Genomic DNA, 18,555 nt, shown 5'->3' on the forward strand with positions numbered 1-18,555 from the left:
GACCCCTGTACCTCCCGACCACTGTACCACCCGACCACTGTACCACCCGATCACTGTACCACCCGACCACTGTACCTCCCGACCACTGTACCGCCCGACCACTGTACCACCCGACCACTGTATCGCCCGACCACTGTACCGCTCGACCACTGTACCTCCCGACCACTGTACCGCCCGACCACTGTACCGCTCGACCACTGTACCTCCCGACCACTGTACCTCCCGACCACTGTACCACCCGACCACTGTACCGGCCGACCACTGTACCGCCCGACCACTGTACCTCCCGACCACTGTACCTCCCGATCACTGTACCACCCGACCACTGTACCGCCCGACCACTGTACCACCCGACCACTGTACCACCCGATCACTGTACCACCCGACCACTGTACCACCCGACCATCCCACTCAGCATTGTCTGTTACAGAGATGTTCTTTTGATTAATAGGCCCACTGACGTTCCGTTTCCTTGTACTATCTGTTACTGCACCTGGTACCTTGTCGCAAACTCTATAAACAGCTATCGGATGATACATCACTCCTTTCCCCAGCTCGTGCTCGTCATTGAAAGGTCAAGGTCATTTTGTCGTGTACGTGGGTAGTGGTAATCGTACATGCACATAAAGCCGATTAGATGTCATCCAGAAACACCTGCACCCAGCCGTGCTCATGAGGCTATACAGATTCGCCACGTGTTAATGTAACACGCGCTCTGGGGATGTCTTCATAAAAAATAATTTGTTGATTGGCAATATTATTACTAATTGCAGCTCATACTGAGTTCTTGAACATACATCCCTGACAAGACGTACTTAAAATCAGCATAATATGAAGACACTAGAAGAAGAAGAAAAGAAAACGAACACCTACTCCACAAACCTTATAGTATACAATGGTACTTTAATTCGAAAATTGAAAAGAAATCTGTTCATCTGGAACGGCAATCTAATTAAAACCAGATCATTGATTCTACACGGATACTCTCCAGTCAAGTATCAGAGTGAAATTAAAGATAGAGTTTAATCAGATTGTCCTGAATAGTAGCCTTGTTACTATGGAACACAAAATTAACATATATTCAATTAATTGAACCTATCTTCAATTATTTGAAGATAGGTTCAATTGAATTAAAGATAGGCTCAATTCAATTGAAGATAGGTTCAATTAAATTAGAGATAGGTCCAATTATTTGTACCTATCTTTAATTATTTAAAGATAGGTACAATTGAATTGAACCTAAGTATCTCTAATTGAATTGAACCTATCTCTTATTGAATTGAGCCTATCTTTAATTCAATTGAACCTATCTTCAATTAATTGAACCTATCTTCAAATAATTGAAGATAGGTTCAATTAATTGAATATATGTTAATTTTGTGTTCCATAGTAACAAGGCTACTATTCAGGACAATGTGATTAAACTCTATCTTTAATTATATATGTTAATTGGGCGTTCCATATGTTTCTGCCGCACAAAATACATCAGATTAGCATGGAGATACCCTAAAATTGTGTTTCTTTTTTGGCTGTCCTTTAGATGATATCATAAATATCACACAATCTTCCAACTATTGTGCATGGCCGCTTTATATCACACAATCTTCCAACCATTGTGCATGGCCGCTTTATATCACACAATCTTCCAACTATTGTGCATGGCCGCTTTATATCACACAATCTTCCAACCATTGTGCATGGCCGCTTTATATCACACAATCTTCCAAATATTGTGCATGGCCGCTTTATATCACACAATCCTCCAACTATTGTGCATGGCCGCTTTATATCACACAATCCTCCAACTATTGTGCATGGCCGCTTTATATCACACAATCTTCCAACTATTGTGCATGGCCGCTTTATATCACACAATCTTCCAACTATTGTGCATGGCCGCTTTATATCACACAATCTTCCAACTATTGTGTGCATGGCCGCTTTATATCACACAATCCTCCAACTATTGTGCATGGCCGCTTTATATCACACAATCTTCCAACTATTGTGCATGGCCGCTTTATATCACACAATCTTCCAACTATTGTGTGCATGGCCGCTTTATATCACACAATCTTCCAACTATTGTGCATGGCCGCTTTATATCACACAATCTTCCAACTATTGTGCATGGCCGCTTTATATCACACAATCTTCCAACTATTGTGTGCATGGCCGCTTTATATCACACAATCCTCCAACTATTGTGCATGGCCGCTTTATATCACACAATCTTCCAACTATTGTGCATGGCCGCTTTATATCACACAATCTTCCAACTATTGTGTGCATGGCCGCTTTATATCACACAATCTTCCAACTATTGTGCATGGCCGCTTTATATCACACAATCTTCCAACTATTGCGCATGGCCGCTTTATATCACACAATCCTCCAACTATTGTGCATGGCCGCTTTATATCACACAATCCTCCAACTAATATTGTGCATGGCCGCTCTCGGCCACGTCGTACTGGCGCATTCAGCAGGCTTATACACCATTTTCTTAAGAATGTGTATTGAAGTCAAGAAATGTTAATATTCGAGATTTATTCTGAATTTGTGTCCGGATTATGTCGTTAAAGACTAAAAAAATATTAACACAGTAGTAAAAGTGATTTCTCCAACGAACTATCTGTTGCGAAAGAAAATGAATATACGTGTACGTTGTGTACATGGCATTACAGATGACTTACTGCTGACCAGTAAATGACAAATCAAGACACGTATAATTGGATTTCTCATGCTGTCAATGAAATAAAACTTTTTGTGTAAATTATTTGCATAATGATAGACAAGGGTTATCAAAATACGACCAAATGACACCATTTAAAGCCCAAATTTCAAAACATTTACCCCAGTGGTATCTCCCTAGACCCCCATAAATTCAATCAATCAATCAATCAATCAACCACGCCAGTGTGCTTACGCATTAATAACCCATCCATCTACGCCCTGGTGTCTCCTCCAAGCGAAAAGCGACCGCACCGCCAAGCGACAAAATGAGCGCGTGATTACGATATAAAAGACGTATTGGCGGGGTAATTTTGTCGCATGACGCATTGTCGCTCATGGCGCATGTTGCTCCCTAGCTTCGCGTGGTGCATTATCGGTCATCTCGTGGCGCATTGTCGCTCCAACTTGAAATAACCCGTTAACATGTAAATTTTCTCTAAAGGTTTTTGTCGGCCTCAAAGACAAGATAAAGATAATAAAGTGGACACCTGTTGTAATTTCTTAATCCCGTGCAGGGAATTTCTGACGTAGAGGTAATGGACCAGACTCGGTAGTATAGCAAGTAGATCGCATACTGATGTGCATGATTTCTATATGCCCATACAATATATCAGAAACAGTTAAAACATATCAAACTTCCGTTTTAATTGATCTGATTATACATTTGTATTTTGATCTAGCCCACTGTCCATATCATCAGATTTCGTAGGTTGGGTGTCAAAGTGATAATTTTGGCCTTCTCTTGGACCACATATGTTACGTCTTTCTGTGATACAATACAGACAACAATTCTACCGCGACACATATATGTGACATAGATGGAGACCTCTAGGATCAGGTTAATGGTGTTAAATTTATGTGTCAGTCAACAATACTGTCCATAAGGACCACACTTAGGTTAATTAGCGTAGAAGAGACGCCTAAATCATAGCAATTATTGCAGATGCCACGTCGCTGTCGCACCATGCGACAAAACTACCCCGCCAATGCGACAAAACTACCCCGCCAATGCGACAAAACTACCCCACCAATGCGACAAAACTACCCCGCCAATGCCACACTGTCGCGTAATTTTGTCGAATGGCGCGCTGTTGCTCGTAGCATGATAATGGTCGACGTTCCAAATGATGGTCCATATATATATATGTAGATTCTATTATAGTTTCAAAACGAACGTATTTAATTTTTTTTTCATTCTACGGGCCGAAGATCTTAGTGACACCTTTAAGAGAAGCCAGTGTTTGATCTTTCCAATGAGTGTTCGATGAACAAAATTGTCTCATACACTATATATATATATGTGGACCCTCATTTGGAATATCATGACAAGCCCCTGTGATATCAGACGTACTGGAGCTTATTAAGATATATTCAAATCCAGTAATTTATCTAATGTACGAACAATGTACATCTCTATTCTGACGAGGATGTTTAAATTGCATGTGTATTTTAATCAGATACAAACAAAAAATGCATGGCGATGCCGATTCTCAATAGAAGGGAGGCAACTCCAATAGGTAGTTTTGTTATTTGAAGATGTTTTCTGATGACAGCTGACGCTGGTTGAAGAATTGGTGATCATTGATTTGATATACTGTTTGATTGATATCCAAAATACCTCATAGATCTGTATTTTTTTGTATATTTTAACACATTTGACCTCTGTGACTTGTGAGAGTTGTCCAGGGCCAATGCTTTCAACAGAAGCTTTGTATCCCAAAAGTCTTGTATGTAGTTTGAATGTTATAGCTATAGGGTTTGGAGGTTCCAGGTTTGAATCCTGGTCTGGCCCCTTGTATTTCCCTCTACTTGTTAGTAATGGTACAATATGCACACAATCTAATGTGTTTATTAAGTTTCACAAGGATATAAAACAAACACAGGAATTTAAAACAGTAACTGGGATTTAATCTCCAGAAACATCAAAACAAATACCTGGTACAGTGTATTTCAGTCTATCAATATGAACATCAAAAAGGAATATTTAATTTCTCTATAACTCAGCACTTATAATGGGCATATTCAACATCAGTGTCTTTAAAAATAATGAAATATAATTAACTTCAGACATTTCTGCTGAACACAGACAACATACACAATAACTTCAATGTATGTATACAGTACAACACACTTCTTATGTACATACAATGTATAGAATGTACATAGTATCTACAAAATCATTGTATACCATTATGACATTATACATAGGCCTATATGAAAAAAATATACATGTGGAGGCAGATCCAGAGCTTTGCCAAAGATGTTAAACTTTGATTTAGCAAACTTCTAATTTGAAACCTTTAGCATGTACAATTTACATATATGTATAAACATACATAATACCGGTAATTATAGTGTAAAATTATGCTCTAAGATTAAAAGATGGGGTGCTTGAAACATCCCCCCCCCCCCCCCCCCCCTCCCCCACCTTGGATCCACCTCTGCACATTGAATTCAATGAAATACATTATCCTAATTCAGTATCTTATATATCAAAAAATAAACCTCTGTCAATAGATAACCCCCTTCTTCATTTTTGCATTATTATCCATTTAAAAGGTAAGTTAAATGAGGTTCACAAACTCCCCAAATTTAATTCTGATCTTTCACATAAGGGAGGGTTGAGGATAAATACGGTAATAATTTGTGAGAAATTTATCTTTACATTCAATGAAAAAATGAAAAGTGAATTACAAATTCTAGCAAGCTATGAACAAAGAGGAAAATGGAAGTACACAAACAAAAATTACGATTGACAGTGTACAATTATCATGTTCATTAAATCGGACATGTAAAACCTATTTCTCATTTACTGAAGTACATTTCTGTATACAATATCACTGTACAAAAGTTCAACAAAATATCATAAAAATAATATTGGTGACATGAAAAACATGATCAGAACTTTTAAGTCTGACAAAATATCACAGAATATAAAGTATACTGATGGTTGATATTTGGCATGGAAAACTAATGATATACCAGGTATGTTTAACAAAAAGAGGTGTGATTCAAAGGGCTGTAAATGGCATCCATACTCGGCATAGGGTCCCAATTATGGCTTCGTTACTGTAACAAGGTGGGCAGCAACAGTTCAATGTAAAAAAAAAGTCGTTTAATCTAAAGGATTTGATAATGAATACATCAATTGAGTTAAAATTGAATAAGGATCTACATCAGTCAGCAAAAAGCAGTATTGATCTACCTTGCTAATTTCAATGCTCAAAAATTCTATAATCATATGCATTTTGATAATACTGTGTTTGACCTGATAAGCACAGTGTGCGTACAAGAACATAGAGGGGTGCTCTTAAAGGGACATTCCTTTGTTTAAATAAAGTGTAGGTCACCAAAATGAAACTTAATGGGAAATGTATATTTTCCCCAAGTAAAAAGTTATAATATTTACATTAATACAACAGTTTTTACTCTGAAGGAAAACCAAATTGCTTAAATCCTCAAAATTCTTAATTCGACCCGATGTATCACTTACCACAAAGACAGACAGTATTTGTGTTGGAAACGTCATTATTATGTAGAGGTATATCGGCTTTACTTTCATTACTGGTAGGCACAAAAACTAATATCCTCATTCTGGCATTGATTTTATCAATAGAAATTCTGCAAGTTTCTGATGTCCAAACGAAGGTGCAGAGAATAATTTCCAAGTGAAATTTGGGATGGAAAAAAGGACCTTTTTTTCCTTTTTATTTACATGATAATTAATGTAGCAAAAAAATCTTAAGACTTAAGCTAAAATTAAGACTGGAGATTGTATGGCAGATCAGTGATGTAAAACACTTATTTTGTTAGCCTTCCCTACCTCTTTTCCTAGAAAAGGTGGGGAGGGGGTGTCCTTGTTGGGGCAGGGGCGCTTACTGGGTCAAATACAGTAGCTTTATCGTTACCTCTTTTCACAGTTTAGTGTCTGAATTGTCCTCTATATTGACATTTAAATCCAGGATATTGATTACTCAGTAGCATATAACAATATGATAGCTTGTCAATGAAAATTACAGAAAATTGAGAGGTTTTAAACATAATGTCTCCTATTTTGTCACGATATGTAACACAATTATGAATTGCGTTGATATGTAAGACTACGGGAAAATATTACCGATATCTACATAGACACATAGGATAATTTGCTGTATCACATGAACGAACGTCACCTGCCAATACTTGAAATAACAAATTATCACTGCCATCCAACTGGCAAATCTCACCAAATTGTGAAGTATATTTGTATATCTCTTTGACACCCTATAGGTCATAAGACTTGATCAGAAAAATCAATAATTATCAGATGTATATTATATATTTTGTTACCTAGGTTAAAATGGACAAAAGGCTTGATTTTTATTACTCAGGGTCTGCCTGATTTTTCCAGGACTTCTATTTTCTGTCTTTTTCAAATTATCCGTTCATCAATTAATTTTATCATTGCTTAGGTGTTTACATTTTCCCAACTAAATAAACCTTACATATGTCTACAGAAAGGATTGTAAATATTTCAAATGCCATCAACTCAGTATTGTAGTCGATAACTAAAACTAACATGTAGACTGAACCCTTAAATTGTATTAGAAAATCAATTAAAAGTGTTTTGTTAATTGTTATAACAAATCTACTCAACTTATTCAAATACTGTATTCTCCTGACTACAAGTACATTGTGTACTTTATAACACAAAAACATAATGGTATAAGATTAACAAGACATTGTACAAGATTTCATGTGATATCAGATTTTATACAAAAACTGTAATTGCAGTTAAGGGAAAGAATAATTAATCATTTTACCAGTTTTTAACCAAGTGCACTTCTCTACTCTTTCTGGGAAGAAAAATAAGAAGAGGGAAGCTTATATTTCAGAAACATTTCTATTACAACAGTATCCATCTTCGCTAGCCAAGGGTTCATTCTGTATAGATATGAAATGAACCCTTGATAGCAAAGATGAACAGTATCCCAAAACAACAGAGCTTTACATTGCTTTCATCATTAATTTACAGCTACATATGTCCTACTAAGCATGTATACTAGTACAATATAGAGCTGTTTGTTTCACTGAGTCAGAATATTGACTTTTATATTTGTTCAGAGGGGATCTGGCAATACTTTTGTACATAGACAATTCAGATATATTTGACACCAACTGGAGCAAATGGATAAAACAAAAGATTTAATAGATTTTATTTAATTATTCAGAAATGACATACATTGTATTCTGAATGATCAATACTGAGCTAAAAACACCATTCAGTATATAGTGTAAAATCTGTATTCATCAATCCAAAATAAACAGTAGCTGAGTAAGAAGACAGTTTAAGTTGAACTTCCATTTATTTAATTTTGTTTTTGTTGTTGTTCTTGTAAATATTCTTAACAGGTAATAATAAGAAAACTGGATATTTTACAAATTAAGTCTGTGATTTTGTAGGAGTTATTGCCCTTGAATTTTTTTTTCAGTAAGACCCCCTATACTGTATGTCCTCAGCTGTTTTAGTCGAGCAGTGATTGCATTTACAGGTGATATGTAAGATATATCAAGGCAAAAGCATTTACTTTACCATTATTTCATAGAAACATATTGTGACAGATCATATAATGAATGAAAATGTAATAATTGTCAAAAAAAATCATCACTAAATATAATAGTGTTACATTTACTGGGTAAGGTAGCTAGACCATGGTACTTTTCACCCACAGTCTATAACATGTATATATATATATATATATGGACTGTGGGTTGGTAATTTGTGTCCAGTACAATTTACATCAATTTATCTAGTATGGGGATAAAGTTAACAGTTTCACACTGGCACTAACTAGTGAAAAAAAGAAAGAATTTTCAATAATGATTTGTGTAATATCCTGTTGATGATCACATTCATTGTACTAAGAAGCTAAATTTATCCCATGCAGTTATGTCTGAAAACATATATTGTAGCCAGTTGGGTATACATGTATATGACTGATTTTGACCAGAAATTCCTCTTATTTCTGATGAATTCCTGGTCAAAATCAATCATACATAGTGCATTATGAATATTTCTGAAATTATAGTTCTTTTAGCTACTGATGTTTTTATTTTCAATCAATCAACCCTGGAAATAAAACTAATGCATAGTTTGATGTGTAATGGTTTAAATGTACAACCTGCAATGGGGATTATCACAACCCGAGTCACTAAGTAAAAATATAAAGTTTATTCACTTTACAACAATTGCGAAACCAGTTGTATCAATTTATATTAATCACACTTGTTGGCCTGGATGGAAGCATGCAAGTGGTCTTAATGTGGGAGGAGACCGGAGTATACCCAGTACTCTGTATTATATAATGCATATAAGTATAAAGGTACTTTGATATAGGCTTTAAAAACAAGGCTTATAAGAGACCAACCAACCAATTGTTTTCCCATAGACCTTAGTGTTAACGTTTTGGATTATTTCATTCAAATTCTTGAATTGAATATGACGATTATGGTTTATAACAAAAGTTTAGGGTCTGATATAACACCTAATCAAAAAAAAAAGTTGGGTCCTTCAGCTCAAATTTTCTCCAGGGTAGCCATTTTGAAAATAGGTGAATTTCGCAGTAAAAATTCTCAAACATCTTAAATGTTTACCTGTTTACTATTATTACGTGAACTTTTGGGGAAAAAACCAATCGGACTTAAGAAATTTATATCAACATTTCTTATTGATAGTTACCTATCAGGCTACATATCTATTTTCTCACTTCATAACATACTGGCCAATCAGTGGCTGCCAGACATTTTATCCTTGGCTCAACGTTCTATACACAGGGGCTGTTTCAAAAATATATTTTTTCAATTGGTTGGTTGTTCCCTATAGCATCTTTCACATTTTTCAAAGATAACTTTTCTGGAACAGGATAGAACCATAGGATATGCTATCAAAATATGCAGTGCCTGACTGCAAGTCTTAGGCTGGTAGGTTGATTCTTCTATTGGTACCGGATATGAAATTCTTAAGAGAAAACCACATTAAAATTGAGTTAATTTTGAAATGTAAATTTTAATATCTTGATAAGTTTTGAATTTAAAGTGATGGCTTTTGGTTAATAGCCAAGTATAGAAATCGTGCTACTCAGAAATATAAACAAATAAGACATAGAATAAAGATCAGGGGGAGATAACTCAATGTTATCTCCTCCACCCCCTAATTTCTGGTCTTTTTGTAAAAAAATGAAGAAAAAAAGGCCGAACGAGAAAAAAAATTAGGAGTGGAGCCATTATTTAGATAAAAGAGTCGAAACACAGACACAGAACACGGAACCGGGCAAGTGACAACAAAACATAACCAGATATATCACCAAACACTGAACTGGGGTAGTGACAATAGAACAACCAAACTGATCACCGAATACCGAATCGGGGTAGTGACAACAGAACAACCAGACACACACCCACACATTGAACCGGGGTAGTGCCAGCAGTACAACCAGAATACCACCGCACCCCGAGCCACGATATATACCGCTACAATTGAAATATAGAATATATGTCCGTATCTGTCCGGTCTATGGTCCTCCTTGTAACACTACATGTGTCATATTTTCATCAGCAATCCCCCCTGAATCTCAATTTCTCTCTAAATTCTGCTACAATGCCTCCAAGATGAGAATCCCGTCCGAAAATGTGCTAGTCAGTCCCATCATCTGGTTTCCAGGGACGCTAGATGGCACAAAATGTCATATGCAGTAGCTATATGTAGAGACCAACCAACCAATTGTTTTCCCATAGACCTTAGTGTTAACGTTTTGGATTATTTCATTCAAATTCTTGAATTGAATATGACGATTATGGTTTATAACAAAAGTTTAGGGTCTGATATAACACCTAATCAAAAAAAAAGTTGGGTCCTTCAGCTCAAATTTTCTCCAGGGTAGCCATTTTGAAAATAGGTGAATTTCGCAGTAAAAATTCTCAAACATCTTAAATGTTTACCTGTTTACTATTATTACGTGAACTTTTGGGGAAAAAACCAATCGGACTTAAGAAATTTATATCAACATTTCTTATTGATAGTTACCTATCAGGCTACATATCTATTTTCTCACTTCATAACATACTGGCCAATCAGTGGCTGCCAGACATTTTATCCTTGGCTCAACGTTCTATACACAGGGGCTGTTTCAAAAATATATTTTTTCAATTGGTTGGTTGTTCCCTATAATGGGTAAGTGCATAGCAACAGCTTTTAATAGTAAATACAATTTAACAGAATAAAGGCTGTATTTTAAAATAATGATGATGAGCTAAGTGCATAGCAACAGCTTTTAATAGTAAATACAATTTAACAGAATAAAGGCTGTATTTTAAAATAATGATGATGAGCTAAAGTTCTGTAAATAATTCATAATTTGTGCAGAAATACAAAATAAGTATTATGGGTTTTTTTGTTTTGTTTTTGTAAATTTGAATTAATTGTAACATTTTTTGGTAAACAAACTTAAAAACATGGAAAAATTTATAGTACATCTACATTTATTCAATAGTGAACAATTTTCCAACATCAAATTATATCATATATGATCTAAATTAGATAAGATCAATTTGAATTTCATACTGTATGGTGAGATGCAATATTTATTTCTGATCCTGGAATGTACTTAGCTTCGTTCCACACAAATAGCCCAAAACATATCTAATGTGGCCAATAAAATCTGAAAAAAAATGAAAAAAACCCCAAAAAAACAAAAAAACAAATTGAGGCATCAAGTGTTTGTATAAAATGTTTAAAGTAAATTACAATGTATATAATATGTTCGTAGGGAACATGATTGACCCGATTTATTTTTACATATACATGTACTAATCAATATATTAGGGTATCAAACAAAATTAAAATACAAAGCAATAGTTGATATAAAAAACCCACAAAGATCTGTCATATTATGCTCATTATTTAAATATGATCACAGATTTTTACACAACTTTAAAATTCTCAGAGACATACATACAGGTACAATATTCTTCTAGAGGTAATCAATTTCTACTTGGTGGGACCGAAAACTTGTCCATATGAGTACCCCACCCTCCAACCCAGATACTTGTATAGATCCCTACTCAGGGCGGTTTGTGTTGGTCTGGAAGCCGAGATGCAGAATGTCCTGTGCTGTCTTAGTTATATGTCATTGGAAAAGACAATAGCCCCAATATAGCATGTGAAGGGAATTTTCGTAGTTTTTTTCAGTGAGGTAGCCACCAGCTACTACAAGGAGGCTCCATCTCAAAATTACCAAGGCTGTTCGTAGGGTGATAAACACAGCAAAAACTAATCAAACTGTCTCAACGTTAAATATCTTTTATGATGTAGATGTATGTTATAGATAATATATATTTAAATTAACGATTTAACATCATACAGCCACAATTTACAATTTCAACTGTGTTCCTGTTATTTTTTTTTATATCACAACTAGAATTTGATACTTTTTTTATTAGTTACAATCTACCATACCAACAATGTAATCTACCTGGTTATGGATGCAACCCTTTTAATATCAGACGAGATCAAAATGTTTTTTGTGGATGTATGTTTGATTTAAATTGCATAAAATTATCAACTGCACACATACAGAAAATTTGTAAGAGTTTGATTGTACAGGGTGTATCTTTAATAAAAAGGATATTTGGCAGAAGCTGTTACTATCAGGAAGTGTATGTATAGATTTATTGTAAATCTCATTACCCTGAAGCGTGGATTTTTCATTACAAGACTTTTTGAGTTAATTTGTGCAAGTGGCATAATATACATCTCAATTGAATGATACATTTTAAAGATATTATTTGCTTTATTTAATAATTTTACAAGAAAAAGTTTACGTACCATGAAATACATTCATTTTTTTAAGATTTGAAGTACAATGTAAAGACAAAAGGACTATGACATTACAATGTATATAATTTTTTTTTCAATTTCTTGTAATTTGTACTGGTTGTGCTACAAATTAATGATAGACTTAAGATTTTGAGAAAACTCAACCTTAATATCTACACTTTCTGCCATATGATAATATTTTAACAATTTCAGCATGGAATGATAAATATTTTAATAGTTTCAGCATGGAATGATAAATGATCAAACTAATGAGTGCCATAGATGATCATTATGTACGTCTATACCATTTTTTGAGAATGCTAACTTCTTAAAAATAATGTTACTGGGGGCTTTTGACTGTACCTATATCTTTGACAATTCAAATCTTCAAAGAATGCAACTTCTGTTACTAAACTGCACCAATACCGCCTTACAGAAGGGAGATTCTCAATTTTAAAACCAAAATTTAGACACAATGACTAATTAAAAGACTTTTTCATGTCCCAATATTTTAAGAATCCAAATATTCCAAAAGAAAGAATAACTTCAAATATCGGTACTAAGGTATTAGTACATTACATGACAAAATACTGACATCCTATTGGCTAACACATAGGCACTATGTAGCAATAATGACCACTCTTCCAGGAATTATCAAATTTGGAACGAGATTGAAAATGATCTGCTGTATTGAGATGGTATATAGTACTCTTACCTCTAGCTCAGGTATACTATGCCATCCCTCAACAACACCAGCAGACTGTAGTACCCTCAAAAGTAGGCAGTAATGTATAATTAGTTTGTCTTAAAGGGGTCTATTGATGTAATTTTCGAATTCCCAGACTTGAAAGTTTGTGAAAAACATACAATCCCTCCATGGACATTTTAAAAGATTGGCATATACATATGTATGTGTTACTTTTTCGTTCCTCATACTGTTCTACACTTTTACTAATAAACCTTCAACAGAGCAAAAAGAAGTGTTGATATTGTGGTTTGATATACTTTTCTTACATGTCTCTACAAATAAAGATTACGTACTTTTACTTCATGAGATCTTATGGAATAATACATTGGATGCATCGTCAGAATCTACAGACTACAGATAAATGTATACATTTCAAAATAATATATATGAAAATATTAATATATACATAATATAAACATACATATTGCAAAGAAAAAAAAATTTGAAATATTGCAGTTGTAATACCATTGAGCAGTAAACAATAGGAAATCAATTAATTCAGCAGGAATTGATGTTATTGTTATAGGGACATATACCAAGACCGTCTCATATACACTGTACGTCCCAGATATGGAATGGTGTTGATTTGTTTTACTACACATAACTGAATGATTAATCATTTAGAATGAATAAAAAGACTAGATATAATACCAAGAGATTAATTAAATATGGTATGTTTGTATATATATATATGTAATACAACATGTATCAACGCTAGCTCATTTTACAATTATTTTGTTAAAAACTTATTGTCTATAATTTATTGTTTTTACATATGATTTGATATCAGACAAATGAAGTGTATGAGATATGCTTGTTTGAAGTGTTGGCAAGTAAAAGATTATACAATAAATATGAAAAAGTATAGAAAAATAAATATCTAACTTTCAAAAAGCTACATAAAACTTTAAAAGAACACCATAACGAGTTACAGATAATAAAACAAACATAAATTTCACAGTCATATATCATAACATGTACTCTTATCAGTGTACTGACCATTTAAATCAAAAATAAATTGATAGTTATCAGATAGTCAAAAATAATTAATGGTATATAGGCTGTTTGTCACAGTAATATAACTTTGCTTTTCCTTAAGATTTATCTCCCTTTGAAATTCAATCTGCAAGATAATTCAGAATTACCAAGCCTATAGCTAGGTATACCTGGTCATTAATGAATAAATTTGATATCTGTAGAAATTACAAATAGTTTAAAGTAGAACTCTCGAAAAGAGATCTTGACATATATTATCATGCTCAGGTATCATAATTTTCTTCATGTTCTCTAACTGAATACAGTATATTCATACCCCATCTCATGGTGATGCATTCATGTGTAGAGAACCAAATCATCAATATAAAAACAAGTTAACATCTTTATTTCATTCAAATCTGTATTATCATAGTGTGCTACCACCACTGGCCAACTTAACAGATGGTTTTTAATATACGGGAGGTTGGAGATCTAAGTTCGTCCATGTAAAAAGTTTGACGTGGTTCTGTGTTACCCAGATGGTTTTTAAGTCAATAATATATTCTGTGATAACTTTTTTCCCAGAAATTCTACAATTCAGTTGTGACACAACCAAGTAAATCTTAAAATTTGTGATGAATTGTCATCACTTGATCTTTATTGATAGTAAATAACCAATTTATTTAGTCTTAATATAAGCTTGTCCCTCATATCAAGATAGTCATTTAATGATTTATGTAGATGCACAAGTGTATAAATAGAATATTTATAAGAATTAAAGATTAAAGATAAATTGATGTTTAACCGTTTGAACATGTACGCACTTCATGGATAGAGGGCGATGTTACTCGGAATTTAGTTTGAAATTATACATAGTTATAGGTATAAATCAATATCTTTATATTGTATTCTGCTTAAATCTTCTTTTTCCAAAAAATCATACAAGGTATTTGACACTATTTGTAAGTAAAATATTTATGATACAAGTAAAAGTTCAGTTATACAACACATGATATGTAATACAGGGCGAAAAAAACCATCAAGTTGGAGAAATTCACTGAGAAATAACGTCCTGCCAAGTTAATATATATATACCGGGGGGTTTGTATATATACCGGGGGGTTTGTATATATACCGGGGGTTTGTATATATACCGGGGGGTTTGTATATATACCGGGGGGTTTGTATATACATATATATATACCGGGGGGTTTGTATATACATATATATATACCGGGGGGTTTGTATATATACCGGGGGGTTTGTATATATACCGGGGGGTTTGTATATATACCAGGGGGTTTGTATATACATATATATATACCAGGGGGTTTGTATATATACCAGGGGGTTTGTATATACATATATATATACTGGGGGGTTTGTATATATACCGGGGGGTTTGTATATATACCGGGGGGTTTGTATATATACCGGGGGGTTTGTATATACATATATATATACTGGGGGGTTTGTATATATACCGGGGGGTTTGTATATATACCGGGGGGTTTGTATATATACCGGGGGGGTTGTATATATACCGGGGGGTTTGTATATACATATATAATGTACATTTGTATATATACCGGGGGGTTTGTATATACATATATAATGTACATTTGTATGTGTGTTGTGGTTCATCTACCAGGTTTCATAACGATATGTTAATAATAGTGCCTAAATGTAGAACTCCTTTATATATAACTAAGCAGTCCCTTTATTGTAAAGAATATCTGACACAATGACAACAAACATGTAAAATCACTTTAAACAAAGGCACCCAAAAGTTCTGTCACAAACAACATCAATAACCCATGATAAAATATCTACTATAACCACCGATGGCCATTCGGGGGTACTTCAAGTCTCTTTCCGGCAATCTCTGGTAATATTCCAACAAAAGGGGCTTTCCTATCTTGTGTTTTCGCCTCCTTTTGAGTAATTGAACCATGCCCTCTAGGATGGCCATTTTTCCCTACCTTTTCTGGAGCATTGTCAATATTTGAAGATATGTTATCACATGGACCGATAGAAGCAGGGGATGTAAATCCTTTCCCCGATGCTCTTCTTTTGATTTTCGTCGCAGACAAAGTTTGAAATAATGATTGTTTTGTTGTTTCAATGGCTACCTTATAAGAATGCAAAGTTTTATCTAATTCACCACCTGCAATGTTCTCCTGATTTTGAAAATTTTGAAAATTGAGAACAGCTCCATCTCCACCAACTGTAGTAGTGTACTTGAGCTGATGAGTGACAGGAGGTTTGTCCCCATCTACATTTGTATTCTGTACAACTGGAACAGGTTTTTCGATTGGTTTAAGATCTCGATTACCTACAGGTTTGATTACGAATGATTCCTTTGACATGACTTCTTTAGAAGGTGGAGGTTGACGTGGCGTTGTGTCTTTTTCTCGTTGTTTTTGTGCCAAGTCTTTCACACTGTAACCCTTTGATTTGGAATTGTTCTTTGTTACAGAAGGCTCCTCATGGTTTTTTCTAGCAATTCTTGAGTCTCGTTTTAACTCCTCCTCTAAAGCCGTAATCCTGTGTGTGAAATTTTCAATGTAGAGGTCACTGGTTGACTTAAATAAGTGGTTACCAACTGGAGCACTCTTGATTGCAGATTCTGTAGGCTTCTGTTGAGGTTCAGTTTTGTGACTAGTAGAACTGCTTTGTGAATGTGTACTTCTGATACGCCGATTTGATCGATGAGACTCACTCCTTGCTGATGGGTTCTCACTTGTAGCAGCAGAAGTATCAACAGATTCATGCATGGACACACTTGGACTTTGTCTCTGACGATAATGATTGTAGTTTGAAAACTCTCTCCTTAATTGACGTTTCAATTCCTTTTGGAATCTCTTATTCTGCCAGCTCATTGAAACCTTTTCTGGTTGTTTCTTCGTGACTGTGAACCATTCTCTTCTTTCATCAAATGTCAGAAATTTGATTGTCCTATAAAACCCATTGTTGGGGACATAGCGAAAAGTTCCTTGTTCAACATTTGCTTTCCATGGAGGTATTGGAAAATTCTCAAAGTCATCTCCAACACAGCGTACACCTGCTTTTGAGTTTTCACCAAGCATATCTGCAAATTGATCACTATTTGCACTACGTTGCCATTCTGGTAATTTATCAGATTTTCTTTTCCTGATCACATTTGACACATGATGAGGAATATACTGCGGCGATGGAACTATATTTTGCCATCCTGTCACTGCTTCTGCCCAACCACAGTTAAGCTTTGTTTTGAACGTACTTCTATCAGTGTGCTTGTTCCCATCACTAAAATCAATAAGGCAGCTCGTGACATCTCGTTCATTATCCATGTGGTTTTCATAAGACATTGTCAAGCATTTCAAAAAAGCTATTTTAGAATGCAGATTGTTGTTCCTTACATCACAGATTGTATATTAAACACAGACTTATACTGGAATGTTATAATTCTCTTTCTGTAAACTTGAATTGTAATAATGTACATTCCAGTCAACATGAAACAGAAAATAATTCACTTGGTCGCGATTTAATCTTGTCAACAATATCGTGAATTGTTTGTATTGCCTTAGCTGTCAGTATATTTTAACGAAGTGTTTCCCCCATTGAGAAAGCGCATATAAGTATTAGTGAAATATTTCCTCTGGGGCACTCGTCGAGATGAAATATCGTAGGAGTCCATATCCGTAAATTTACCATTTTCAGCATATTATAAAGAAAATAATTTTCACACCGACCTCTCTCCAAGGGTAACCCAGTTCAACAATAACACAAGTACTCGATCGCTTAAAACATTTAAAATAAAAATGAAAACGTAGAACTACAATCTTAAGTAGGAAAATGATGATATATGTAAATTAACTTCATGATTTAATTACATAAATAATATCAAATGGAATACAGCAAGCCTAATCCATGTCAACATTTATGTATAGGTGATGTTTTCTTGCTCAATGACAGCAGCGACTTTGCGGAAATGCGCAAATTATGTGCGCATGAAAATTTTACCGCCGAGCACAGAAAAAGATCACATCGAAAGAAATATGCTTGGAAGAAAATTAGCCAAATCTGTTAACAAAAACTCCGTATTCCTTGCTCATGAGCTATGGCAATATTCAGGAAATTCATACAGACGCATAAGCCAGGTAAGTATGACCTCTGAATGCGGAATATCGTTCCCCAAAATGGGATGATGGCTTGACATTGTTGTATCCATTTTCAATTTGTCATAGGACCTTATTTCCTA

The 18,555-nt window shown here is 34.6% G+C and overlaps 2 protein-coding genes across 2 annotated transcripts in view; one reads left to right on the plus strand and one right to left on the minus strand.

The window, feature by feature from the left end:
- Window positions 1-15,845: 15,845 nt before the first annotated feature.
- On the minus strand, window positions 15,846-18,162 carry LOC117337062. Its single transcript, XM_033897845.1, has one exon. It carries the CDS (start codon window positions 17,660-17,662, stop codon window positions 16,145-16,147), a length of 1,518 nt encoding a protein of 505 aa, XP_033753736.1. The 5' UTR covers window positions 17,663-18,162; the 3' UTR covers window positions 15,846-16,144.
- Window positions 18,163-18,311: 149 nt separating this feature from the next.
- Window positions 18,312-18,555, plus strand: part of LOC117337234 (short transient receptor potential channel 4-associated protein-like) — a 36,927-nt gene continuing 36,683 nt past the window's right edge. Inside the window, exon 1 of the mRNA XM_033898107.1 lies at window positions 18,312-18,454. Coding sequence (XP_033753998.1) covers window positions 18,353-18,454 — 102 coding nt within the window. The 5' untranslated portion in view covers window positions 18,312-18,352. The remainder of the gene's footprint in view (window positions 18,455-18,555) is intronic.

The sequence above is a fragment of the Pecten maximus genome, chromosome 11, assembly GCF_902652985.1.
Source record: "Pecten maximus chromosome 11, xPecMax1.1, whole genome shotgun sequence".
Classification (NCBI taxonomy): Eukaryota; Metazoa; Mollusca; class Bivalvia; order Pectinida; family Pectinidae; genus Pecten; species Pecten maximus.